Source organism: Rhincodon typus, chromosome 1 (assembly GCF_021869965.1).
Source record: "Rhincodon typus isolate 14 chromosome 1, sRhiTyp1.1, whole genome shotgun sequence".
Classification (NCBI taxonomy): Eukaryota; Metazoa; Chordata; class Chondrichthyes; order Orectolobiformes; family Rhincodontidae; genus Rhincodon; species Rhincodon typus.
In genome coordinates this window covers 165,557,948-165,585,745 of record NC_063332.1, presented here as the reverse complement: position 1 = coordinate 165,585,745, position 27,798 = coordinate 165,557,948, and the positions used below count along the sequence as shown (strand labels likewise).

Here is a 27,798-nt window from a genome sequence, read left to right as displayed (position 1 = left end):
ATTATTAAGCTGTTTAGCCAACAGATGAATTGCCCAGTGTCATCTTCATCTTCATTACAGGAAACAATAGTAATCTAACATGTCTAAAGAAACTGAGGCTTTGGCACCAATATGACACCCATTGGAAACAAAAACAGAAGTTGCCGGAAAAGCTCAGCAGGTCTGGCAACATTTGTGAAGAAAAAAATCATAGTTAACGTTTAGGGTCCGGTGACCCTTCCTCAGAGCCATTGGATTTGACTTCAAAATTGGGTGGGCTGTAAAACAGATGGCCAATCTGATTCTGTCAGATCTCATTAGGTTTCCCTCCTGATCTCCAAATCCCATCTCGATCTGCCTCATTAGCTTTCCTTTTGGGGCCTCCACCTTTACCACTTGGTCTTTTCTGGCTGGGAAGAGCTGGGGTGATAGTGGCAGGTGGCAGAATTGTGGCTGGGCCGTGTAGAGACCTACTTCGAGGTGAGGTAGAACATAGACAATGTCATTGAAGTAGGCCATACCCTCAATTAATTCTCTGTATTCTGGCATTTAATCCCTTATTGACAAAACCCTCCATTCTCTCATGTCTCACAATGCTTGGGGAGATTAAAACCTTAGTCAGAGAGAGGGGGAGACTTTGAAAAATGCCTTAAATGGGGATAGAAAGGCAGCGACTATCAGGGAGGAAATGCCACAGCTTAGGGTCAGGATGGCTGAAGGCACAGATGCTCATGTTGAGTTAGAGTGGACAGACACAGAGAGCAACAGTGGGAGAATGGAACCTTTATGTGGCTACAACAGGATTTGGAAGGGATGAGACCAGAAAAAGGTTAAACATGAAAATATCAAAATTGAGGTCCTGGTAGACTGAAAGCCAAGATCAGTAAGTAGAGGGCAGTGGGTTCGGATATGGACAGTTGAATTTTGGATGGAGTCAAACTGGGACTGCAGTGAAATAGTGAAGCCTGGACAGTATTAGATGGATGAGGGAGAGCTTCAACAGCAGAAATGTCAGTTTGCAGACAGAGACCGGTAGATCAAGAACAAAATTATCAAATGAAGAAACCAAATAGAAGATAGTTGAGAAGTTATTAAAGAAAGGGAATAAAGTCTCACTGAGATAGCAAGAACTGCAGATGCTGGAGTCAGAGACAAAAAAGTGTGGACCTGGAGGAGCACAGCAGGCCAGGCAGCATCAAAGGAGGAGGAAAGTTGACGTTTCGAGTTGGGACCCTTCTTCAGAAAAAAGGGCCTTTTCTGAAGAAGGGTCCTGACCCAAAACATCAACTTTCCTGCTCCTCTGATGCTGCCTGGCCTGCTATGTTCCTCCAGCTCCACACTTTATAACAAAGTTTCACTGATGGTAATCCTGACCTCCAAAACTAAGTTTCTGGCTTATACTCATGAAGGGCTTATATGTGCTCATAAAAGAGAACTTTATGTAATAATACAGTGTTACAGTTCCATTATCATTTCTATTTGAAGATGGTGCATGATGGAGTTAAAGAGCTATTGATTTGCAGTGAAGGACTGGCAGTACCTATCACTATTCTGTTCTCTTACATTGAATTACAGGAAAAATCACTGCCTTATAAAAACTCATTAATATTAACATGCATTTTTTTTTAAGAATTGGCTTGTTATTGATTTTGGAATGTGTTGCTCAAACAGCAAATGCTGATATCATCTTTGCAGGAGCAGTGTGGGAGGGATAGCTGTGAGACATTTCTCATCTTAACAAGTTCTACAGCTAAATTAATCTGAGCAGTTTGGTACCAGGGTTGAAAAACTTCACGTACAAGGATATGTTGGTGAAGCTAGGGCTCTTCTGGTGGAGTGGTAGTATCTCCATCTTTTGGTCCAGGAGATCCAGGTTCAAGTGCTACTCCCCCTAGACATAACATGTCTGAACATGTTGGTTAAAAATACGGCCTTGTTGGTCATTGTGGCTTTGAGGGCAATGGTTGCATAGTGGTATCAGTACTAGGCTAACAATCCAGAGGCTCAGTCTAATGCCCTGGGGATATGGGTTCAATCCCACCATGGTATACGGTGGAATTTAAAGAAGGCTCTTGTATTCTGTAGCTCTGGATCAAAAAGTCTAGGCTCAAGCCCTGCCTACTCCAGAGATATCTCACAACATGTCTGAATGGGTTGATTAAGAACAACTAAATTAGTGAAGTGCAGGGCAGGAGTAGCTGAGGAGAATCTGTTGACATTGGCAGAAGGGTTAAGATCAGAGGATTTAAGATGATTTGGCAGAAGGCAACGTAAAAATGTTGTGAATATTGAGGATCTGGAATGCACTGTTCGAGAGCATGGTTGGGTCGATTCAATCATACTTTTTGAAAGGGAATCAAATGATTATCTGAAGAGGAAAAAAGAATTTGGGGTTATCCCAAAAAGATAGGGGAGTGGGATATGCTGTGTAACTTACTGAGACCCAGCACAGAGGTGTAGGGCTGAATGGCTGTCTCCTATGCTGTTGCCATTCTGTGATTTGATGGTGAGAGTAAATTAAGAAATCTGAGTTCAATGGATGTCGCATACTGTTCCAATTTTCTTTCTTGAAATTCTCTGTTTTAACGTGCCTCCCATAATTGCTCAAATAGCTTTCTTCCATATGTGATGAAATAGTAATTGTCACTATGATATTTGACTAAGATGGTATTGCACAAGAAGACCTATTTTATTTTTCGTCATCATGTACATGATATCACTAGGTAGTAATGAGGAATGATAACATAGGCTTGTGTTTCCCTTTCTCAGTCCATAGACACCGAGGTGAATTGTAGCACCCCTGTCACTTGTTTGGTTGGGATTAGCCAATTTAGCAGACATGAATCAAGCCTTTTGCCTGTGGCAAGAGCTTACAAATTGAAACAAAATTTAATCATGCAGTGAACAAAGTAAGAACAATTTAATAATTCTTATAGTTGATTCCAAAGGATAATGTGAAAAATATGAGACCTTTATTAATATGATGCTTTTCATGACCACAGGATTTCCCAAAGTACTTTACAACCAATGTAAAATACTTAGGAAGGGTCATCACTGTTGTAATCTGGCAGCCAAATTGTACATAGTATGATCCTTCACACGACAAGTGATTATGTTCAGATAGTCTGTCGTAATGTGTAGGCTGAGGGATAAATATAGGCCAGGACATCTGTGAGAACTTCTGTTTTTTGATTAAAGCCAAAGCGACTGTTATGCGAGGGCAGACTGGACCTTAGCTTGATGTCTTATCTGAAAGATGCCAGCTACAGCCATGTGGTTATCCCTCAGTACTGTGCTGGAATGGTGAGACTAACCTCTGGAGTGGTTCTCAAACCCATAATTTGTTGATTCAGAGGTGACGTTCTCTTCCTTTGAATCACTTTAAATGAGTACTTCGGTCATTTAAATGTGAATTGACACCCAGAACTTAAAATGGGGACTACTTTTGACTGGACTCCAAGTAAACAGCAATTTTGTGGCCCTTACTCATTTTCAGAAACTCTATGGAGGCCAGTCCTATATGCAAGGTGCTGTTAAACAAAAGTACTTATCCCTTCTATCTTTCTCACTTGAAGTTTTTTTCTGATTAAGGAATGACAGGAATCTCTGCAACACCTGAGGAAAGTTAGTCTTAGATCAGACACACTCCCACATAATTCCCACTCAGTTCTGTTACAATGTGATAACAATGTGTTGCTGCATTGCTTTCCCCCCTCTCTTTGAACACAAACACATACATCTCTGCTACAGACCTTCTAATGGGCAACTAAATTGATTTGGTTTCACACTTGGGCTCACACTAATATCGTGTGTGGAGTGCCGTCATGAGCAATATTGTATGCAGTGGCCCACTGATGCGGTGTTTTGACATCAAATCTGCTCATATTCAGACAGGCAACTGACTGGATCTGTTCTCTCCAGATCAAATTGGAACTGAAAACTCGAAGGCTCCCAACACCTGCTGATAAACAGCTTGTGCAAAGTGCTTGCAAGAAGCTTTGGAAGTGAATTTGTCTCCTAAATTTGTGTCAAACGTTAAGCAGCATAGATTTAATATCAGTGAGATTCTATCCCCTCCCTTACCATTCCCCAAAAGTTTCAAGAATGTATTTTCCCATTGTGTCAACTGAAAGTACCAAGTGAACGTAAATTTATAAATGATTCACAAAAAGAATATTATTAATATTTCATGTTAAATGTAACCCTTAGTACATCTCACAGTAGGGATAAGGACTGTCTTTCTTCATCCTTGAGTTGGCGCACAGTCTGCTGTGCTACTGAGCCGTGGGATGTGGCTTTGCTTCTGCAATTAGCTAGTATTTATATTTAAATTTTTCACGTATACAGGTGCACAGAATATGTGCATGTTCACGCATTCCTACTCTCCGCTGAGTTGGTGGAGGAGGGGACAAAAATGACTATTTGCATCTCACCCACCCGAGAGGGAGAAGGTAAATTGGAAAGCAAGAAAAGCTGAAACATGCTAGAATGCTTAAAGCTAAACAGATTTGGGCTTGAAGCCCTTGCCATTAAACCACTTTATAAAAATTAGACTGCTACTCTTTTAAAAAGAGATTAACAATGAGCCAATTTTAGAGAGAGACAGTACAGCAGTGAAAGATGTCAGAGCTGGAGAATTTTCCTATGTTTGTCACAAAGTGTTAGCATCAAGTACATGTCCCTCAGTTAGGCATGGGATTAATTGTTTTGTATACTCCCAACAAGGTGTTCAAGCCCAAGCTCGGAGCATATCTTAAGCAAGCCACCTCCTCATGATTGGTGTGAGTCTTTGCTGGTGTTGGAGGCCTTAGTGAGATACCTTTTCTGGGCTGCAAGACTCGAGTATCAGTAAAAACTGCAACATCGCAACATAAAATTAATCCTGTTGTGCTTAAAGGCTGAGAATTAAACTGAATGGCAAGCTTAATTTTTAGCTGTGAAATTATTTAAGTAATTTACTGTTATCAAAGAGGCCCATAGTACATTAGGCGGTGAATATTTTGGCTCTGCAGCACTTGCCATTTTTACGATTGCTGACACAGCAGTGTAGAGCATGCTCCTAACTCCTGCAGAGAAGCCTAGTAACACCCATTCACCTCTCCACTGCAGGAGGATTTGTTTGAGACCACGTTGAGAGGACTGTACACTGCTTTGGTCTCCTTATTTAAGGAGGGATATATACTTAACGCCACTTTTCTGCCTGTCTCCATAATCCTCAACTCTCTTGTCAATCAAAAGGTTAAGTAATTCAGAGAAGGCTCATTTGGCGGATTCTTGGGTTGAAGAGGAATTATTATGAGGAACAGTTGAGCCCAGAGCGATCAAAGTTCAGCAGAATGGGCAGTGTTCTTTCTTGAAATATACAAGATTCTGAGGGGGCTTGACAGTGTAAGTGCTGAAAGGATGTCTCCCCCAGTGGAGGAAGCTAGAATGAGGAGGCAATCTGGAAGGGTTTCCTATTTAAGACAGAATCATAGAGTCATACAACATGGAAACAGACCCTTTGGTCCAACTAGTCCATGCAAACCATGTTCCCAAACTAAACTAGTCCCATTTGCCTGCATTTGGCCCATATCCCTCCAAATCTTTCCTATTCATGTACTTATCCAAATGTCTCTTAAACGTTATAACTGTACCAGGATCCACCAGCTCATGGCAGTTTATCCCTCACATGAACCATTCTGTGAGTAAAAAATGTTGCCCCCACATCTTTTCTAAATCTTTCTCCTCTCGCCTTAAAAATATGCACCCCTCCCCCACACCCTCACATTTTGCCCTCCTCCACCTTAGGGAAAAGACCTTTGCTATTCACCCCATCAAGATAAGGGAGAATTTCATCTCTGTGAGGGTCAGTAATTGTTGGCATTCTATTTTCCATTGCGCAGTGGAGGCTGAGGCATTGAATATACCCAACAGCAACCAGGTATGGGCAACAAACGTTCAGCCAGCAATACCCACACTGAACAGACAAAAAAATGGAGCTGGACAATTTTTTTGTTTGACAAGGGAGTTGAGGCAGAAAAATGCAGTCAAGGCCACATGAGATCAGCCATGATCCTATTGACTGGAAGAGGCTAGACGGGCCAAATGGCCCACTGCTGCTCCTATTTCTTCTGTTGTTATGACAGATTTTGGGTCTCTCAGGGCATCGAGAGGTTATGGGGAAATGGGATTGAAGCTCAAGATCAGCCATGATCACATTGGATGGCAGAGGAGATGTGGCAATCTGAAGCGTTAGTCTTCTGCTCTTCTTGTTTCAGTTCTTATATTCACAGCTGAGCTTCAGGAATACCTCGCTCCACTGCAGCAAGACCTGGTAACTTCTCCACAACAGCCATTCAACTCATATTAGCGTTGCTTTCCTCCTGTTATCTTCCCAGAAGTGAATTTGACCTTTGCCTCCCTTTACAGGAAGGAATCAGAACTTCTGATCAGGAAAGTGAAGCCGTCGCACGCTGGTGAATACATGTGTGAAGCTACCAACCAGCAGGGTGAAGACCGATCTATTAGCAACATAGCGGTAACACCCGGTAAGAGAGTTTACATTGATTCGTGTCAGTGGTGGTGTGTCTATCGCTAATTCACAATGGCCGGCCTTACAACTGCTACTTTTGACACTTACACTCATACTGGCTGTTTACCCCAAATTGTCTCAGCACACCAGATATCCTGTGATAGGGAAAAGTCAACAGCAATGTGACCCCATTACGACTGCCCGTTTAGAAACAAATAGATGTGCAGCAAGAGAGAATTTAGATTATAGGTTGGCCCAATGCCTAATGTTCATGAGAGGATTTATTCAATAGTAACAGCTTATACAATGCAACCTCTTATGCTGGATGTGAGTTATTAGCATTTCTGTATAGAACAATGAAAGAACATCAAACAAATCAGATTTTTATGCATAACTATCTAATATAAATGAGTCTTAAAAGCCAAGTTGCTTTTAGTTTTGCATAGTGGTGGAAACGTTTTGGTGTTGCACTTTGCAATGTACTGCAGATTGCAGGGAGGGATTCTTTTTTTGTCTCACTAATCTTCTTGATACATCAGCAAGAAATATGAGAGCAAGGGTCTGCTAAACTGACTTTTTCAAAGCTAGCAATCAGCAAACAATGTTCCAAATAGGAATGGAGTGCTCATCCTGGGATAGTAGGACTGACATACAAAGAAACACTGAATCTGTTCAGACTACCTGTTATGGTGTGTTGTACAGCTTAATTATTCACAGCTGGAGTATTCCATAGAATAGGCCATTCAGCCCATCATGTCATCATTGGGCCTTAGATCAGCTTCCCACCCAGACCCATTCCCCCTTAACTCTACATCTCCCATGGCTAACGCACCTAACCTACACATCCCTGAACGCAATGAGCAGTTTAGCATGGCCAATCCACCTACCTTGTAGGTCTTTGGACTGTGAGAAGAAACTGGAGTACCCAGCAAAACCCACACAGACACAGGGAGAATGTGCAACCTTCACACAGGCAGTTGCCTAAGGGTGGAATCGAACCCAGGTCCCTAGCGCTGTGAGGCAGCAGTGCTAACTGCTGAGCCACTGTGTTGCCCCTGTTGTGTGCAGTTTTGGTCTCCCTATCTAATGAAGGATGTTCTGGCTATACAGGAATTGCAACAAAGATTTACCAGACACATTCCTGCGAATGCAAGGCTGACATATGAAGAGAGACTGGATCAGTTAAGACTGTATCCATTGGAATTTAGAAAAATGAGGGGTTATTTCATAGAGGCTTGTAAAATTCTAATAGAACTAGACAGGGTAAACTCAGGAATTATGTTCCCGATAACCAGGTATCCAGAATCGGAAGTCATAGTCTAAGGAGGCAAGATAGACCATTTAGGACTGAAATGAGGAGAAATTTCTTAACTCAGAGTGATGAGCCTGTGCAATTCTCTGCCACAAAAAGCAGTTGAGGACAAAACAATGAATGTTTTCAGGAAGGAGTTAGATATAGTTCTTAGGGCTAAAGGGATCAAAGGAATAGGGAGAAACCAAGAACAGGGGATTGAGTTAGATGATCAGACACGATCATATTGAATTATGGAATAGGTTCAAATGGCTGAAAGGCCTACTCCTCTTATTTTCCATGTTCTTAAATATGATACAACATATAACAAGTTTTGAATGATGGTACAAAGTGGGTGCTGAGAAATTGACAGACCATTTTTACACCTCACTGCCAACTGATTTCCTTTGCTTCCTGGGAGATGAAAAATCAGCCAATTTGTTATTATCAACTCTTCATTTCCACAAAGGACCAGTTTCACATTGCTTACGTCTGTAAATGTTATCTGTCAAGCACTTTCATTATAGGTGTCTGGATCCACTGAGATATTTTCTTTTTAATCAATCTGTCCTGTGTGTATGGCACACACTGAGCTGGTGGAACTTGAAACCAGGTTTTGTGTTTGTAAAGGATTCTATTAACTACTAAGGGAGTAACATGTCCTTGCCCCATACATTGATGCTTGAGTTATAACAGTGTTTATGCCTGGTTACAAGTTGGGGACTGTTTGCATGTACCAATTTATTACAATTGCCTCACAATACAGTAACACTGATAAGCATCAGTGAATTAGATTGGTCTTTACAACAATCAATGACAGTTGTGTGGTCAGCATCTCTGAGACTAGCTAGGTTTTTTATTGGTTTGAATGTAAGCTCCATCAGGAATGTCTGCTCTAGGTAACATTGTCACTACCATGGCCCCCTCAGCAAATGTTTGCTTGAGTTATCCTGTTGGTCCAGTTTAGATATTTTTAATCAACTTATTCATATAAAAGAACAGCAGATGCTGGAAAGGCTCAACAGGCCTGGCAACATTTGTGGAAAGAAATCAGAGTTAATGTTTCAAGTCTAGTGACCCTCCCTCAGGACTGCCAGACCTGCTGAGCTTTTCCAGCTATTTCTGTTTCTGAAATTATGATATATGTCTGGGTAGATGGGCTTTGAACCAGGATTACATCTGGGCTGGAGGTACAGACAATACGATTGTGCCACAAGAACCAACTGTGTCCACTTTTATGATGGGAACTATCCATTTGTCACACTGTAACAGCACGTTTCCTTAGTGCAAACATAGCAGCACTACTAATGGCTGGAGGGTGTTACTACACTGTGACACACACAAATGTGAGTGCAGAATATCAGAATGCAAATATAAATATCAGATCAGAGTCTGCGATAGTGATTAAAATGAAGACAAAATTATCTCTGCGCTCCCTGGTCCAATTGCCGCTGCAAAATGAAATGGCATTTTGAAAAGAGATTGACAGCCTATGCAAGCAATCCAACATAACTCAACAGGATGGGAACCAGAGACTGGACTCTTGCATGGACGCACAGGACTGGCAAAGACAAGTTACGCTATGTTGTCTTTTTGATGTTTACATAGCTTTCCACTCCACCGATGATAGTGTAATATTACCATGCAAAACTGAACAAGTTTCATAGTTTCTCAGCACAAAGTAAATGACCAGAGATACCGCACAATTGGCCCTATGCTTCTTTTAGTATTCATTCATACGAAGTGGACATCACTGGTTAGACCAGCATTTATTGCCTACCCCTAACTGCCCAGAAGGCAGTTAACAGTAAACCACATTGCAATGGGTTTGGACTCACATATAGACCAGATCAGACGAGGATGGCAAATTTCTTTCCCTAAAGGAATTAGTGAACCAAATGGGTTCTGCCTGACAATGGTTTCATAGTCACTATTAGACTTTTCCTTCTTTAACAATTCATCTTATTGAATTCAAACTCTACCATCTACCATGGTGGGATTTGAACCCAAGTCCAAAATGTTATGTAGGCCTTTGGATTAATAGTCCAGTGATAAGACTACCAGGACATCGCCTCCCCTTGAAAGGTCCTGCTATCAAATGGTGTCATCACTGTTGGGCTTTGACAGCTCCTGGTTCTCATTGTATTAAATTCCACAAATGTAAAACAAAAGGGCAGAATATAATGGTTGGGGCAAACAACAAACATGAGCACTGATTGGAGGACAGCCTTCAGTAAAAGCCAGTCGAGTTTTGCTTTCGTGATTTATGACATTCACCAGACTATTCCTGGAAGAAATGTCTGCTGATGACTCTTCGATGACTTTAATCTCTGTGTAAACACCTTTGTGTTGTTATGTTGTTGACCTGCACCCTAGAGCTGGTTCAAACTGTACACGTGTGTAAAATCACAGACAAACTACTGCACTTCTTCAAATCTGAAATATTCCAGAGGCGGGTATGCCATGCTTTGAGAAAATTATTACAACTTTTAACATCACTTCAAGATATTGAAGTGAAACTTTGCCAAAAACAAATGTTTGCTGTGAAATCCCAAGCAGTGAAGCATTTATTTGGCGCTCATATTTCGAAAGCTTTTTTTTAAATACTCAGATTAAATAACATTTATTGAGGCTGTTAGCAGGTGTTGTGTTTGGCCTGTGTTAGCAAGTCTGAAAGGGGATCTGATTTTAGCGTTTCTAGTTTCACAGCACTAAGTATATGTTGGGCAAGGTTATTGTATCTGTGTTTTTGGTGAATTGAAGTCTGCTGGATAAATCCATTGATGTTTGTCTCCTGCCCTGCATAATTCAAGCATGAAGTGTGTTAGTTGGAAAACATGGCAGGGGCTGACACCTGGAGTCACATCTCCCTCCCCTTGTGAAGTTAAATTGCATTACCCTCATTGGCCTTCAATCTCATTCAAAAATGCTATGTTTTTTAATATTTACAAGTGTGGAAGTAGTGTTCAATGAACACACCGTGAAAGATTTGTTGGAACCCATCCTGTTGCAAAATGTAATTTAGATACTTTGCAGTTGAGAATGCATTTGGGTATGTTGGTTAGCAGGCATCCTGCCGATTTTGAACATGTGTGAGGTTATTCATGTGTGAAATGCAGTGCTTTGTGTGCATTATCTTAATAACAAAATCCCAAAAGTTAAATTGAGGGGAAAAGACTTCCCCAATTTCAAGTGTTAACTCCCTTTTCAAAAGGAGACAGAAATCTGGAAGCTTAGATCCACTTGCTGTGTTCACACACGGAGTGTCATTTGCACAGATTCTTTTTTTCTACTTGATGTTTTTTATTTGGCAAGAAGTCCCATTCCTGAAATGTGAAGAACGTAAAGATCTCTGCAGTAACTGGAAACCTCTTCTCGTTATCAGCAAAAGCACAGAGTCTGTGTTGAAGCCTGTCTAAGCAATTGAGCAAGAGGAAATCATTTTCTTTCTCTGTTCCAGAAATCTGTGACCTGAACTTATAAAGTCTGACAAGCATCCGACAAGCTAAAAGACCACTTCTTTTTTTTTAAATTCATGAGCCATATTCCGAACAGAGCGTTATTTCATTCTTGTTGAACTTGAGTGATTTCTTTAAGTTGGTAAATTATTGGAGTCAGACAGAGACATTGGGATGATTTTGAATGTTGCTTGAACCCCGAGATACATTGGAATCATCAGCTGGGCTCTCCATTTACTACATGGGGTGGGGTAAATGGAGGGGGTGGGGGTGGCACTGCTGACTGAGAATCGGAAATTGGCGAGGCCAATGCCCACCACTCGCTGTCCAAGTTTTTAGGTAGATAATGCCCACTTGGGCAAGATGTTAGTGGATACTTGGCACCAATGGACCTGTACTCTGCCACCGAGGCAACCTTGTGAGGAAGGGAGGTTGATGGTTTGGTGGAGTGTAAAATTTGCCAAAGTAAAGCAAAAGCAACGAGAGGTGACCCAGTTCTTGATGTCTACGAAGGCAACGCTATCATCGGGAAGCAGTGGTGTAACGGTGATGTCACTAGACTAGTAATGGCCAGGTTGAAGACCTGGTGAAATGGGTTCAAATCCCACCCAAGGTGCTGATGGAATTTAAGTTTGATTGTTAACTCTGGAATTGAATTAGTCACGGTGACAGTGAAACAACCAGTAATTGGTGTCACTAATGCCCCTGTAGAGAGGGAAGTCTGCCACTGTTACCCAGAATGTTTTGAGTGTGGAGTCAAGTGGACGAGGATGAAGCGGGTGAGTTGTGGGATGGTGTCTGGTAATTAGCAGTTGGAGGTATTGAGTACTGAAGCTGTTGAGGCAATGCTGTCATCGTGTGGGATGCTGATGTAGAGTGCCGAAGTGTCCAAGGGCAGGTAGGATTAGCTTAGTTTAGGATTACGGTTGGCGTGGACTGGTTGGACCAAGGGGTCTGTTTCCATGCTGTGTGAATCTATGGCAGTAAAGGCTGGCCTTGCCACAAACACCGTCATCCCTTGGAAGAATTGTTTAAACAATCAGTCATGAGAAGATTAAATATTATTCCTCAGAATATTTAGGGGTTCATGATCTTGTGCTATCCCACTATCTGTTTGAATGGCAAGGATTTAATCCTCATCCTGAGCACTAGCTGTCCTCACTATACCCCCACCCCAGCCAACAATAATGCAGACAGCGTGCTCTTTTCCACTCGGTGCCTGCCCCATTTGGAAATTTTCTCAGTTTACTGCAGCTCGGAGACTCTCAAGTTAAATACAGCAACGTTTTCGACAACAGAAGAGAAGGATTTGGAGATGGATTTCAAATAAAGCTTTCTCCTATTATTCTACATGCATTTGTCCTGCATAGCTTGCTGCACTCCTTAATAAAGTCATTTTCTGTAATATTTTCATTTTCCTGTTCAGTTGCCGTGTCTTGCTGATTAAATCCATAATGCACTCCATTAATAATGTGCAGTAGAGCTCGTTAGAAAGCTGCTGTTATAAAATGTTGGTATCCATGGAGTCTGCTGAAACAGATTGTGAACCTCACCCCTAAAGTATAAGTTCCACAGTTGACTACCTGTATGTGAGCTCCTGGTATTACTGCTTGTGGTTGAGATACATTCTAAATTGCTGCGCAGATGTTCAATTTAAAGCCACAATCTTAGGAGATTTTATAACAGCCATCCTTAAGCAACAGCAAATATTGATCATTTAGACCTAAAACCTGATTCTTTCTTCCCCTAGTTCAAGGGTAACAGTCTCTTAGTTGAACAAAGAAGATAAGAGATCTTGGGAACCAAGTACAAAGGTTTGCAAATCATGAAGCCAACAAGTGATTCGATCCCAATGTGGTCTTTTAGTCAATAGTTGTAAACTTTGTATGTAGTTCAGATCATATTTTAGGAATCAAGCAGCAGAGGAGGAGACCATTTACCCATCCTGTCTATCCGGGTCCTTTGAAAGTATAATCCAACCAGTCTTGTCCTACCCCAACTCCTTCCCCACAGCACTGCAACTGTGTTCCTCCCTCTACATGTCCAATTCCACTGAACTGCTCCAGTTGACTACCCCAAAATGGTAACTGTTGGAACTTCAAAAATAATCTTATCAAACACTTGGTGAAGAATTTTGCCAGCGGTACACCATTTCTGAGGATGGAACTAGAACACTCTGCCACCTCTGCTCTCTTGCTTTTCCCCATTTCCCACAAGATTCCAATTTCAATTTAAAGTGCCAGGGGTGTGGACGTATATGCATGATCACAAGACAGAGGATGTTTCAGTGGTGAAACGTACAGTGAGTTGACAACGTAGCAGGAATGCGTAGGCAAATGAAGAGACTCTGCATCATTGCCAGCACTTAACTACTCAGCTCCTCTTCCATTGACATGAGACTTGAAAGTACCCTGATGGCAAAAGTATTTTTTTCAAGTTTAAATTTCACTTATAAAATATTTCAAGTTACACGGATTTCAAATTATTAATTTATACAGTTAATTGACATACACATCATCATTATTTGTTCAGACTAGCTCAGTCAGAGAGCTCAGTGTATGTTTCATGGTTCACACACATCGTTTCTTCCACAATAAAGGAGAGGTTTCCAACTCCCCTAGAACAAATGTGCTTTTTCTTGTTCCCTTTTTAAATTGAGCATTCGTGTTAGTTTCCAGAGTTATACTCGCGACTCTGGGACTTGCAAGCTCAGCTGACTTTGCCAACTATGCAGAGTAAATGATATTGCCCAAGATCTCACTTAGTGGGGATACTTGAAATGATGTCGGTGAACTCAAAGTCCTGTACTCACTGTGCCAGTCAGTACATTGTGATGGATCCACACATGGACAATACTGGCAACGCCCTCTAGGCATCTTGTTTTCTTATCGTAGTTGACTGTTTCCATCAAACCCATTCCTATAATGATTGCCACTGCCAACAACCAAACACCCAGGAAGCTGAGCCCTTCTTCCTTCACTGCTCCATATCCCATGCCCTAACTTTGACCTCCCTTGGATCCCTCTTCCATTCTTCCATGCCCCTGAACACATTCCACATTTCCTCCCCACCCACTACCACCTCTGAACCACTGCCTCATCCTTGCAGATCTAGTTTCTTTATACAACTCCATTCTCCTGCTCCCCTAGTTTGCACCATAGAGGTGAGCGAAATGACTGTGGTGGTCACCCAACTGAACAAAATCAACTGGTGCACACCAGCTTTGAGCTAATGTAAATGAGGTACCATGACATGCTGTTGGCTGAAGTTCCATAAAATCCAATGGACTTACAATGAGGCTGCTGAAAGCAAAAGGACTAGAATCAGTTAAGAAGCCAGTGCACACTAAAATGTTGATCCTTTTTTGAGATGAATTGAACTGGATTGAATGAATCATAGATGCCTGACTGTGTGGAAGCAAGTCATTTGGCCCATTCTGACTCTCTGAAGAGCATACCACTCAGATCCACCCCCTCTACTCTATCCCTGTAACCCTGCATTTCCTACAGCTAATCCACCCACCCTGCACATTATGGGCAATTTAGCATGGCCAATCCACCTAACCTGCGCATTTTTGGATTGTGGGAAGAAACCCACATAGACATGGGAAGAATTTGCAAACTCCATACAGACATCACCTGAGGTTGGAATTGAACCCAGATCCTTGGTGCTGTGAGGTAGCAGTGCTAACTACTGAGCCACCATGACAGTCTTCATTTTGTAATCTTCTATTATTTTGTAATCTTTGAAACACAGCTCTGAATTTGATTTCTCTACTCCTCATGGTGCTTCTTCAATTGTGTAGGGTTAACAAGGAAACAGAAACACTCTTATCAATTTGCCCACAGGGTCTTTATTGCCCTATATTAGATACAACTGTCTTCAAGCAGACCCAATAATAATTCTTTGTCACCTCTATTTCGGACAATGGCAGTGTTTACTGCCTGTTACTGATTTTGTTCAACGCTTTGCTGCACTGTCCTGTAGTTTACTGGCTACATTGATAGATAGACTATGTGCAGGTGGTCTATTTCCATGAACTGGATAAAGTTAGTGCACTAAAACACAGGACCGTTACAGTTACATAACATCATACAAGTAGAACTGATTTACTGGTTTGTCATAAAGGTACCAGGTATCTGTTTGTCTGTGTGCCATGAATGTGGGTCCTTTGATTTAGTTTGGACGAGGTGACGTGGCTAATGGCCAGCAGCAAAGTGTAGGAGTGGTCTGGCAATAATCTGGAGCCAAAGCGCGCATGGGAGAAACTAAGAAAGCTGTGGTTTGCAAAGTGCAGCCCACATAGCAGTGGTGCTCCTCGAGGGTCCTCCAAGGGGTCTGAAACGTATGTCACTGATATGTAATGACACAGTCAAGTTCAAACGAGAGAACACAGCAGAACTCTCATCCCCACCGCTCACAGAATGTCACAGAGCCAGACCAACCCCTGCAGGTGTGGCATGAGTGGTCACAAGCTCAATTGATTTGTGTTGCAGTTGATATTGGTTGATTAATATGGATGGAAGAGAAACATTAGTTTCTCAAAGGTTATGGTGTTGATTTTTGTAACACTGAAGGGTTTCAAATCAATATGTTCTTCTGTTGCATGAATGTTTATATTATCAAAGTGTCCATATTCTTGTTTCTGACGTGATGGTTCGTAAGAAAAAGTAATGGAGATGACTTCACTACATTTAGAAGTGCAAAGGTAACTAATTGTAGATTTCATAGATTCCCTTCAATTCTGATGATATTGTCTTTTGTCGCTGCAATTGGAATGAGGTAGGGTGGGATTAACAGGTGGTCCGTGGGGTTTTGGTATTGTTTAAGTGAGTCACTGTCGGCAAGTTTGTGATAAAGAATCTCTCCTTTCCTCATTGATGTCCCTTCAAGGCAGATATTTTGTATGATGCACTGTACTCTGCCACTAAACAGCTACTGGTACATCAAGTAAAGTAGATTATATCAATGAGAAGGCCATTAAAAAGAACATTCAAATTGATTCCAAGCATAGAATTTGAACCCTTTTAAGTACTGATGACTTAAATGTGCAGCAGAAGTGGGGGTTAAAGAATGACTTGCACTTAATAGAGAGTGTGATTGCCTCCCTGTGATGCATTTCAAACTTCAATAAATTCACTTACTGTGAAGTTCAGTGTCTGGTATTTTGTAGGTGAATACAGCTTGAACCTATTATTCACTTAATTTTATCTCTGAAGGTGCAATACTCACAAAATGTGCAATCTCTTCAGAAATCATGTCATGGCGATTCCCATTCCTGTTTTGATCTGGAACCTCCTCTAGTAACACTGCCTAACTGTTTAGCTTCCTGTAAAGCTCGTTACTATTTACAGTTATGCCTTCAGTCTTGTCAGTGCAGTATTCTGAAATTCTATTCCTAAATCCCTCCATCTCCACAGTGACCGCTATTCTTTTGAAAAAAATCTTATTTAGCTCCTACCAGGCTTGTGGTAGAAGTGTGTATTCTGGAGTCCAGGGGCCATGCATAATCTATATCATACTTTTAGATTACATTGGTTTAGTGCAGTATCTAGAAGATGTTAGGAGATTAACTGGCATTTAAACACTGTGACACAGTTGCTGACATTAACTGCATTACAGTTTGCTACTGATAGAGAAAGAAATCAAGCTCATGTCATGTTGCTGCACTCCACAAATTTGGGACACAAAGACTAACCTGACGCAACAGCAGATGTTTCGGCTGCTCGCATGGTCCAGCACTGCAGTGTGAATCAATGTGATTAAATTGTGCGGCTCTATTGAAAATTGAATTAGGGATCGCTGAGAGTGATGTCTCCTGCAGGAAGATCTGGTGATTCTGTCACGAGACTGAGGCAAATGATAGGTGAAGATCGAGAGGCCCATTTTCAACTTTAACAGCCTTTAATATACCTGGCCTACATCCCATCCCCACTCCCAATCACTTGCTCTGCCCGCTATCCATACATAGATCATTCAGCTCATTATTCCTTGCCACTCTTTAAAAAGTGATATTGACTTTGTCTCATTCACCTTGTCTTCCCCCTGAAAATAATTCCTCTTCATATATTTACTAATTTCATCTTGAACTTTGTCATTGCATCTCCTGACTCCACCCTTTCAAGTAGTGAATTTTTTTAAAAAATCATTCACAGGATGAGGGTGTTGCTGGCTAGGCCAGTATTTATTGCCCATCCCTAATTGCCCAGAGGGCTGCTAGGGGTCAATCACATCACTATGGGTCTGGAGTCACATGTAATCCAGACCACATAAGGATGGTAGGTTCATTCCCTAAAGGACATTAGTGAACCAGATAGGGTTTTCCTAACAATTGATGATGGTTTCATGGTCATTAGGACCTTAATTCCAGATTTTTTATTGAATTCAAATTCCACCATCTGCTGTGGCAGGATTTGAACCCCAGTCCCTAGAACATTATCTGGGTCTCTGGATTAACAGTCCAACGATAATACCACTAGGCCATGACCTCCCCTAGAATTCCAGCTTATAACAACTTTAAACAAAAACCTTCTCATTTAATTTTACAAATTCTTAAAGAGGAATTATGATTGGAGACACTGTTGTGAACTGTGTTGAAGGTTGGAATCTTGTTGAGGAGTAGAGGTTCTCGTCAGCCAGCTAGGAAGCTGGTGAGAGACCTGTACTGCCTCTTCCAGAGAGAGTCCTCCAATCTAATGCCAATCAGGCAGTGACAGGAGGCCTTTGACTGGGCAGAGGTGCCATCTAGCAGGAGCACTTGGCAGTGCATGGCGAGAAGGAACACCCAGCACCCAGGATTGCAGAGCACCAAGGGTGTGAGGTAGTGTGTAATCAAGTGTACTTTTGGAGTTAGAGGAGAATGTGGTCAGAAGAGTGGTAGTCAGGGAGGGAGGGGAAGAACCTTGAATTGCCAATAGGATGGACTTTTGTGAACCTTAAAAAAACTCCTCTTAAATTTCCTTGACCAAAGCCAAAAGGGCAAAGCATGCTTCAGATTTTAAATGGCTATTTAATGTAAATTCTGACAACGACTCCAGGAAGTATGTACAAAATTAGTAAACCTTTAAATCAAATTAAATATTTAAAGAAAACATTCTCCCCTGATATCACTGGTTTTGTGAAACAGATTAATATCAAAAACAGCAAATGAATTGCCTGTGAACTCCTAAAGAAGAAAAGGAAATGAAACCTCTGAATATGAAGAAGACTCAAGATGATAGATAATTGTAAATGTGAGATACTGTGCACAAGTGGTTTGGCTGCAGTTTTGTTTTTTTTAGCAAGGAAATATCACCTGTGAATATAGCTCTTCAGGATTGAATAATAATTTTGCATCATAATGTCACATTGATAATGTGAAATTTTCCTTTAAACCTTTAGTATGGAACTTGAATACTTGCTGAAAAAATAAATGTGCTGTCAAAGCTTTTTGTTTTGGATGCATCAGGACAGAATCACAAGAAGACCAGATATCAAGGGGAATCCTAATTTATACTGCATGGACTTAGAATTGCTTGGAAATCAATCTCTTGTGAGTACAAGATAAAAGGTTCTGACAGTTTATTTCTTTCTAATATAGATTTGGACATAGCTTTTGGTTTCAGGGACTTTTCCTCAAAGGTTTACGAGTAATACTGGCCTCTATCAAAAAATTGTGATTAATGAAAATAGGCGACAGCACAAGTGTTGTCTAGTCACAGGCATGTATGTGTGCCCATTCTTTTCATCTTACACTGGTTCTTAGTGGTCTTGCTTGCGAAGACTGGGTGACTGCAGCAAGAGCTTTTTTTTAATTCATTTGTGGTCATCACTGGCAGACCAGCATTTACTGCCCCTCCTAAGGGTGCTTTCGTCAACCAGTTCAGTCTGTGTGACATAGGTGCAATCACAGTGCTGTTTGGGAGGAAGTTTCAGGATTTTGACACAGCAACAGTGAGGGAATATGATTAAGTTCCAAGTCACGATGGTGTGTGACTTGGAGGGAAACATGCATTTGCTGACCTGGCCCTTCCAGGTGGTTAAACAAAAATCATAGATTGAGATGCGTCATCAAAGGACTCTTGATGAGTATTACATTTCACCTGAGAAACCTAGGAGTGTCGCTAAATGACAACCTGTCCTGGACTTCCCATGTAGATGCGATGGTCAAGAAGGCACAACAATGCCTCTTCTTCCTCAGGTGGCTCAGAAATTTTGGCATGTTCATAAGGTCCCTCAACAACTTCTACAGACGCACCATTGAAAGCATACTGCCTGAGTGCATAATGGCCTGGTATGGCAACTGCTCTGACCAGGACCATAAATAACTACAGAAGGTTGTGTGCACAGCCCAGACCATCTCAGAAGCCAACCTTCCATCCATGGACTTCAGTTACATGGCCTGTTGCCACGGAAAGGCTGCCAACATGATCAAAGACTCACCACACCCTGGCAATGTTCTCCTACAACCTCTTCCATCAGGCAGAAGATACAGAAGCTTGAACACATATACCAGCAGGTTCAAGAACAGCTTCTTCCCTGCCATTATTAGACTGATGAATGGACTGTCTAACTTCAAATATGCTGATCTTGCTAATGTTGATTTTGCCTAGCGCATGCCCTGTGCAATGTAACCTATGTGCCACTGTCCATGTTTTTTTTTCTCACCCTGTGATCTGTATGTCCTTGCTTACTATTATCTGCCTGTACTGCTTGTAAACAAGGCTTTTCACTGTACTTAGGTACACATGACAATAAATAAATTGATTGATTGATTAATTAATCAATCAAACACAACCAACAAAGCTGTTGCACTGGAGTGTCAGACTAGATTATGCACACAAGTTTCTGCACCAGAAACAACATCAGCAGCAATGAAATTCTGTAATGCAGCCCACGCTAGGTCATTTCCCCAAAGTGCCGGTACCCCACCATCCTAATTTCAATCAGCCTTCCCTCAAATCGGGTACAGACCAGTAGATGGTAAGGAACTGTAGATGGAAAGCAAAGAAGGTCCCAGAAATAGGGATCGGAGGGGGAGAAAAAAGCAGAAAGAGGCAGAAGTGCAAAGTGACGGAAAATTGAGGTTTCGCTATTTAAAGCAATGCTGCCTCATTTTAATTTGTTGTTTTTATTTCCCTGAGTCATTCTGAAATTGATCCAAAACAAATGTACTCTGGAATAAAAATTGTCAGTGTCTACCTGCCCGATCACATCTGATAAATTGTGACTAGATGCCGATTTATGAGGCCCCTGCTGTATTTATTAGAGTCACAATTCATTGTCCATTTGAAAAGTGTCTTTGACTGCTTGTGCTATTTTCAATTTGTAAAGTAGAGGGAACAGAGCTGCTTGTTTGACTTCCAAATGTTGACTCATGCAATGTTTAACCAGCTCTGCTCACTGCTCCATTGCACTCAATGGAGAAGATAGCTCTCTCTTTTCTCTGTGTAAAAGAGAAGATTGAGGGGTAACCTAATGGAGGTCTTTTAAGGTGATGATAGTGTAGAGCTAGTGCAAATATTCCCACTTGCCTGGAAGACGAGAATGTGGGACCGTAAATACAAGATAGTCACCATAAATCCGATGGATAATTCAGGAGAAACCTCATTACGCAGACAGCAGTGGGAATGTGGAATGAGCTGCCACAAGGAATTATTATGATAAATAGCATAGATATATTTAATGTGAAGCTAGTCAATGCATGAGGGACAAAGGATAAGCTGATAAGTGATATGAAATAGGGCAGCGAGAGGGTTTGAACTACCTAGATAATTCCACATACAAAGCAGATTCCGTTATGAAGTAACTACATTTATTGTGGGGCAACAGTTTAGAAAAAAAATCAAGATTATTGTTGATTAATTTGTTCAGATTCCAGAACAGGCCACTTTAATAGTTAATAAGAAAACAATAGATAGTTTATCCATTAGTTAGTACTTGCCAAACACTTCTACAAACCTGAACTCCCCCCTGAGGTTTAAGAGAGACACTTGGTTAGGCACTATCAGGGAAACCTCATGCTTTGGTTTGGTATTGTTGGTGATGGGAAGGCACAGCAGGTTGGATATTACATGTCTCTGCCATGTGTGTTATCAGTGGGGGTGTAGGATGGGTGTCCAGCCTTCCAAAGTACCATCATGTGTAAATAAATAGATAAATAAACGTCAACCTAGTTCGTTAAAAGCTCACTTGATCCCAAAATTCCTCTGCCCATGCCACAAAACAGTTGGCATGGGTAGTTGAGCAGGAGTGGGCATTCTAATTTGTGAAAAAACCTTTTCAAATGGAAGGATGGAAGGTGGGGAGTGTGGGGAAGTACAGTCAGCAGAGTGGGGGTAAACTTTTGTACATCAGGGGCATGCCTCTGTAAGACAGTACCCAACTTCTTCCACCCCGTTGTGGCCCTTAAAACCCACCTTTCCACACACCTTTCCACACACCTCAACCATTCTCCATACAGTGGCCTAACCCTCGCTGTCCATTGCCCCTTCCTTACCTTGGTCTGAGGATCCACTGGAGCCTTTTTCTTGAAACTGCCTGCATTCCTGACAGTACCCACTGCTGGAACTGCCACTGAATGGTGGAAATCCCATGCTGCACTTGTTTGGTCTGCCCATAACAATTTATGACCGTGTAGACCAGGCTTCATGGTCAACTGACCACCCACTTATCCGGTCAGCATGGATGAGTTGGACCGAAGGGTGTGTTTCTGTGCTGCACAGCTCTATGCCTCTATGTTTGTAATGACTGTAATGAGGCCTAGAGACACACGTTTCCTTTGGAGTCCAAACTGAGTACTGATGAGCAGCTTATTGGTGATAGACATTGCTTGATTGCACTTTCCATCCCTCTGATAATTGAGAGTAGGGAGATGGAGCTGTAGTTTGATGTGTTGGGTTTACTCTGCCTTTTGTGGGCAGTTTAACTCCAAAGGATGGATTCTTCCAGGGTAGGCCCACAGATCACTTAAATAAGTTGGTCGTTTCCCCATCATCTTTGCGACTGAACAGACAAGAGCAACATTGTAATGGGAACACAGTCATCGCCAAACCTTCCCAAGTTTCACCCCACTTACTGTTCCTTCATCCTTGCTCGGTCAAACTTCTGGGACTTGCTAAGTGTCATCACTACAGTAGTACCTTCACCATATGGACTACAGTGATCCAGAGCACTTGGGGTATGGTAATTAATATCATTTTGCTGGTGTCCAGATTGCAAGAACCCAAATTATTTTTTTGTTAAATTATCTGGATAAGGCAGTGGAAAGTTTGCAAATTTTGGGTTCACTACCCGGGAAGTAACCTTAGGGAGCAGATCAGTGCATTGTAGAACCTGTTGAGTTGAAATTGAGATAAAATTCAACTTGTTCTCCCACAGGTGGGTCACCTGATCCACCAGATTACCACCTAGGTAGGGAAGATAAGATCTAACCTACTATATTATAAAGCATTATTTGATCATCTCTTCAATACCTCCTTTGCAAGCTCTTTTTGTATACGTTCTTTTAAAATCAGAAATCCATTTCTTCTTTTAAGCAGCGTTCTAGTTTCTGCCTCAGTGCCCATTTCTGGTAAAGCAGACTGTATTCTCAAAGCCCTCTGGGTGAAAACATTTCTTTGGATTTACAGTGATAATTCTGAATTTGAACCCCGTATGTTTAAAACCTTATAGTTTCGATAACCTATGTTTTTTTTAAAAGTGTAGTGGCAATGATGTGGATCCCTCAAGATAATCATCCCGGATGTTGTGAGAGTTTGAGAAAAGTGCTTTCTATTGCTTCAAAGAGCCTGATTGTTATCAGTTGACAGACCACATGCTGTGACTCGCATGCAATTAGCTGCATGCTGCCCAATGACAGAAGCGACCACAGTGAATTCTGGTAGAAGTTAATAGTATGCAAATCAAAGGATCTTTCCACTGGACACAAGTTCCTTTTCGAAATGTGTCTTTTCTGCTGGTGGGTTTGGTTGCACACAATCAGGCCACATTGTCCAGCTTATCTGTGTGGCCATTCGTCCTCCATGTGCTTACTGGTCACAATCCCATGTGGTCTCCTTGTATTCATCATCTGGACTTTCTTCTTTCCTCTCGCTTCAAGCTACAGAAGGTTGTGAATTTTCTTTTACTGATTATGTCTCTGAGATTAATTTTGACAGTAAATAAAAGTATTGAAGAACACTGAAAAAACTGGAAAGGATATGGGTGTTATCAATACCAGCTAATACTTCTCATAACATCATCTCTCCTATGTAACCAACCTTTTGTCAAGAATCTGAGGAATATCTGAAGGATGTGCAAAAGATTATTTTGGGGGAGTGGGATCAGACAAGGTGAGTTGTTAAAAGCTATGGGATGACAGCAGGGAATTGGGACCAGATTAGGTGCGATATTAAAGGCCATGGAATGAGAGAAGGAGTGGGGTTTGTTATATAAGATGGTGGTTCTGAAAGAGTTAATTTTGAAACTGCATTAAGCTCCGCCCAATCTGGTGATATCACAGTTTTTGGTGGAGATGCAGTCTATAATGAGGTCCCGATGGATATAAATGTATCATCTTTGTGTTTATGCCTAATTAGTCAATGTAATGTAGACCTGTTGCTGTCGTGAAATAACCTACATATTGTTATTAAGACAAGTTCCACTTCTTATTAAGACTGAATCATGACTTATCCTCTACCACTGCTAATTAGATTAGGCCCTTTGACTTGGACAGGAAAGAGGATTGGGGATAGCATTCCACTCCAAATGCAAGCAATCAATGTTTGGTACCAGAACCTACATTGGGTAGATATGAAGGGCATGGCGAGCGAGTTAGAACTGAATTGGATTCGGTGGAATATGAGTTTGAGGAGTGAACAGACTTGTGGTATTAGACTTGGTTCTGTTAAAAAGGATGGGGGTGAGCTTGAGACCAGCTGGGAATACTCAAGTATTCAAGGTGAGCTAAATAATAGTAGGATATGAAAAGATTAGGTAGGATATTCAGGAGTGGACAGGAGAGTGAGGTTAGATTAGGTGGCTTACTGGAGAAATATACCAGCCTTGATAGGCTGAATGGCCTCTGTCTATGCTGGAATGGTCTTTGCTGGGTACTGGCAGTAGGAGGTTTTCACCAACCTGGTAACTGAGTTGCTCAGCAGATAGACATTGAATGAAAATGAACAAAGAACGAGATGGAACAGAGAAAAGTGTAAAGTTGGGCGTTGCAGAAATAGGTTGTCTTGCAAGTTGCATCCTAAAGAATGGGTCTGTGCAGTGACATTTCATGACCACAGACACAAGACATCTTTGATTGAACTCACAGATATGAAGCTGCCAACCACCAGGAGGTCTGTCGTCCCAAAAGTTTCATTTCTGTTTGGATACTGCTCTCGTCACATACTGAACAAAATGTGTGACACGTGATTTTGGCTGATGCCATTGTTAGTTTTTTGTTTTGCCTTCCTATAGACTCTGTGATCAGGGAAATTTGTCCAAGTGGGCAAGTACAGTACAAATCACAGATGATCTAATTAAATGCTAGAATAAGAACATTTAAGAAGTATTTAGATGTACACTTATGGTGCCAAGGTATACGAGGCTATGGGTCAAGCGCTGAAAAAAGGGATTAGAACAATTAGGTGGTTGTTTGTGACAGGCACAGGCTTTATGGGCTGAAGGGTCTTTTTCTGTGCTGTAGACCTCCATGACTCTAATAGACCCAAGCAGTTACACCTGCTACTCCAATGCCAAGTTATTCATGGGGCAAAGGTCCTTGGGTGCTGCCATCCTTCAATAAGTGGCCATCCTTCATGCCTTGGCCTAAACAGTGAATGACAGCTGACTCCTCAAGCATGAAAACCTTAAAGGTCAACAGTGACATATGGCCAACTCCCTATCTCTGTAACCTCCTTCAGCCCCTCTGCGATCTTTGCACTGTTCCAATTTCGACTTCTTCCTCCCTTTGCCATAAGTGGTGGCTTGGCTTTCAACTGTCTACAGGAAACTCTGGAATTCCCAACTTAAGCTTTTCCACCTTTCTATCTGTCTCCCTGTTACCTTCACTCCTTTAGCCTGCAGATTTGAACGTGCTTTTGGTCACCTCTCCATACAGCTGGGCAGCATGGACAGATTGGTCCGAAGGGCCTGTTTCCATGCTGTAGACCTCTCTGACTATGACTCTATGACTAGCTCCATTTGTGACTTGGCATCAGGGATTAGGTGAATGCTCTGTGAAGCACCTTGAGATAGTTCACTGTGTTAAAGGGGATATATAAATGTGAGCTTTTGTTCAGCTTGTTCTGAGAAAACAGTATTGTTTTCACACCGATCTATCTAAAAAGACCTACTTGGTGTTCGTGGCAGGCTTAAGGTGCAACAACCAAGATGAAGGTTAAAATTAGTGTCAATACCCCAGGGGAGAATTAGCAGCCTTTTTGTTTGCATATCGTGGAGAATGTCCTTCATTTTTGTTTTGATCAGCCACTAATTTATGAACTGGACTAATTAGATGCAGAAAGAATCCTGCATCTTCTTCTGTTCTGACTCATGTGTGAGAGTTGACAGGTAGCTCATGGCATATTGGCTCAGAGGGTCCTTTGAATGGTGGTACTTGTGTTCTTGGTGATAATGAGAGCTAGCATCAACCATCCTACATTGGTGGACAGCTGTTGCCCCCGCACTCCTACCTGGAACTCTGTCTGCGGACCTGACAGTGTGTCAGGACTCAATGCCCCCTGCCAGATAAGTGGTGGTCACAGGCACTGATCAGTCAGGAGGAAAAAGGCAGCAGAAGGCCACTCAATTCAAACTGAATCTCAACTGTCGCTAATATGCTTCTATTGCGTTCAGGTCTGTCTCAAAGGCTGCAGGCTTTTCTGTTAATAAATGCTATTGCTGAGAGAGCTTTGTGTGCAGGATTAAAAGCTCATTTCTTAATGGACTGGCAAACCTTCTTCAGCCAATAGCTGTATCCAGAGCTGCTTCCCTAAGCAATGCTGCAACATGTTATAGATTTTCATCATTATAAATAATACATATGGTTCCTCTTAACTATACATTTAAAGAGTGATTTATGCCTCATCTTTTCAATTTGAAAACAGCTGTGAGGAGTAATTGTCTGTGATTAGGATCCTGCTTTATATTTTATTCAGTGCTGGGAGGCTACAAAGATGCAAAGCTCCCAATGACTGGGGTATGGAACATCCCATTAACAAACGGGCAATGTTATGATAGAATGGGACAGTGAAGCACAGTGTTAAGATTTGTTTGACTGAAGGTATTGTTGCGTAGGAAGTTCTGTTCTGAAGATGAGTCGTACTGGACTTGAAACATTAACCCTATATCTCTCTCCACAGGTGATGCCATACCGGCTGAGTTTCTCCAGCATTCTGTGTTTGTTTCAGATTTCCATTATTCACACTATTTTGCTTTTATTATTGTTCGGCAGGATCACTTTGACCTTTGTCCTTGGCTTGTGTGCTGTGCTTTTAACACAATATTGCCACAATGTCCCTGGGGTCAGGTTTTACCAGGTAGCTGGAATTATCAAAGAGGTCAGCCACTCTCTCATTGAATGATGCCAATTTAAGGGGCTGTATGTATTGCCTCTTGTTCCAAAAATCCTCAATTTAATTCCTGAATGGTGCTGTATAGTCGTGAGTTGTTAGTGTTATGCAGCTGCGGAGAAATGTTGACATCCGATGCCTTTGGTTTATAACTGTGGTTCTTTGGTAGCTTCTTTATTGACACAGATGGAAGTACAGAAGCTTTCACAAGGAAACATCCATAAACAGTTGGAGATACTTTGCCCTGCCACCCAACAGTTTGCCTGGTTGGTGTGGAATTGTGGAGTAATTGCCTACCTGCAACTTCATTGTTATGCTCCCTACCTAAGAGGCAGTATAGGCAGTGCCTCCAAAGGTGCTACAGTGAACAGCTTCTTTGGGTGAGATTTGGAGGCTCATGATATTTCTACAGGAACAAGGAACCCGTGACCCTGGTCAAAACAATGACCGTTGTCAGCAACGTGTACAGCTTTTCTTTGCTGTCATTCCTGCTCTTTTCAGATTACTCATCAATTAATTGATTGATCTGTTCATTCATCAACCGATTAAAATTATTTAAGCCGCGCTTATTATGGAATTGGCAAGCGAAGCTGTGCTGATGGACAATTCCCATAAGGTTTCCACCTCATATCTTTTAAAAAGTGCTCAAGTGATTCTTGTGGGGCGGTGATAAGTGTTCCTGTCTCTGGACCAGGAGACACAGTTTCAAGTCCCACCTACTCCAGAGGTATGCAATACCATCCCTGAACAGATTGATTGGAAAACATCTGAAAAGTACTTAAGTCCCTACCTGTGGGCCAGAAGCCTAACCTGACCTGGAGATGTGTCGAAATATGTCTGAACTGATTGATTAAAATAAGTAAAATGCAAAGTGATAGTGGGAATTGTTGTACTTATCTAAAAATTGTACAAAGCCTACTGTATTAGTCCAGTAAAAGTCAAAGCAGAAAGAAATATGTTTGCATTTATACAGACCCCCTCATGTCCTCAGGAAGGCCATGCAGTGATTTATTGTTAATAAATCATTTT

General features: G+C 41.6%; 1 protein-coding gene across 3 annotated transcripts in view; it reads left to right on the top strand.

The window, feature by feature from the left end:
• Positions 1-27,798, top strand: part of nrg1 (neuregulin 1) — a 176,301-nt gene that overhangs the window by 27,095 nt on the left and 121,408 nt on the right. For all 3 annotated transcript variants that reach the window (XM_048600629.1, XM_048600614.1, XM_048600623.1), the window contains exon 3: positions 6,391-6,509. In XM_048600629.1, coding sequence (XP_048456586.1) covers positions 6,391-6,509 — 119 coding nt within the window. The remainder of the gene's footprint in view (positions 1-6,390; positions 6,510-27,798) is intronic.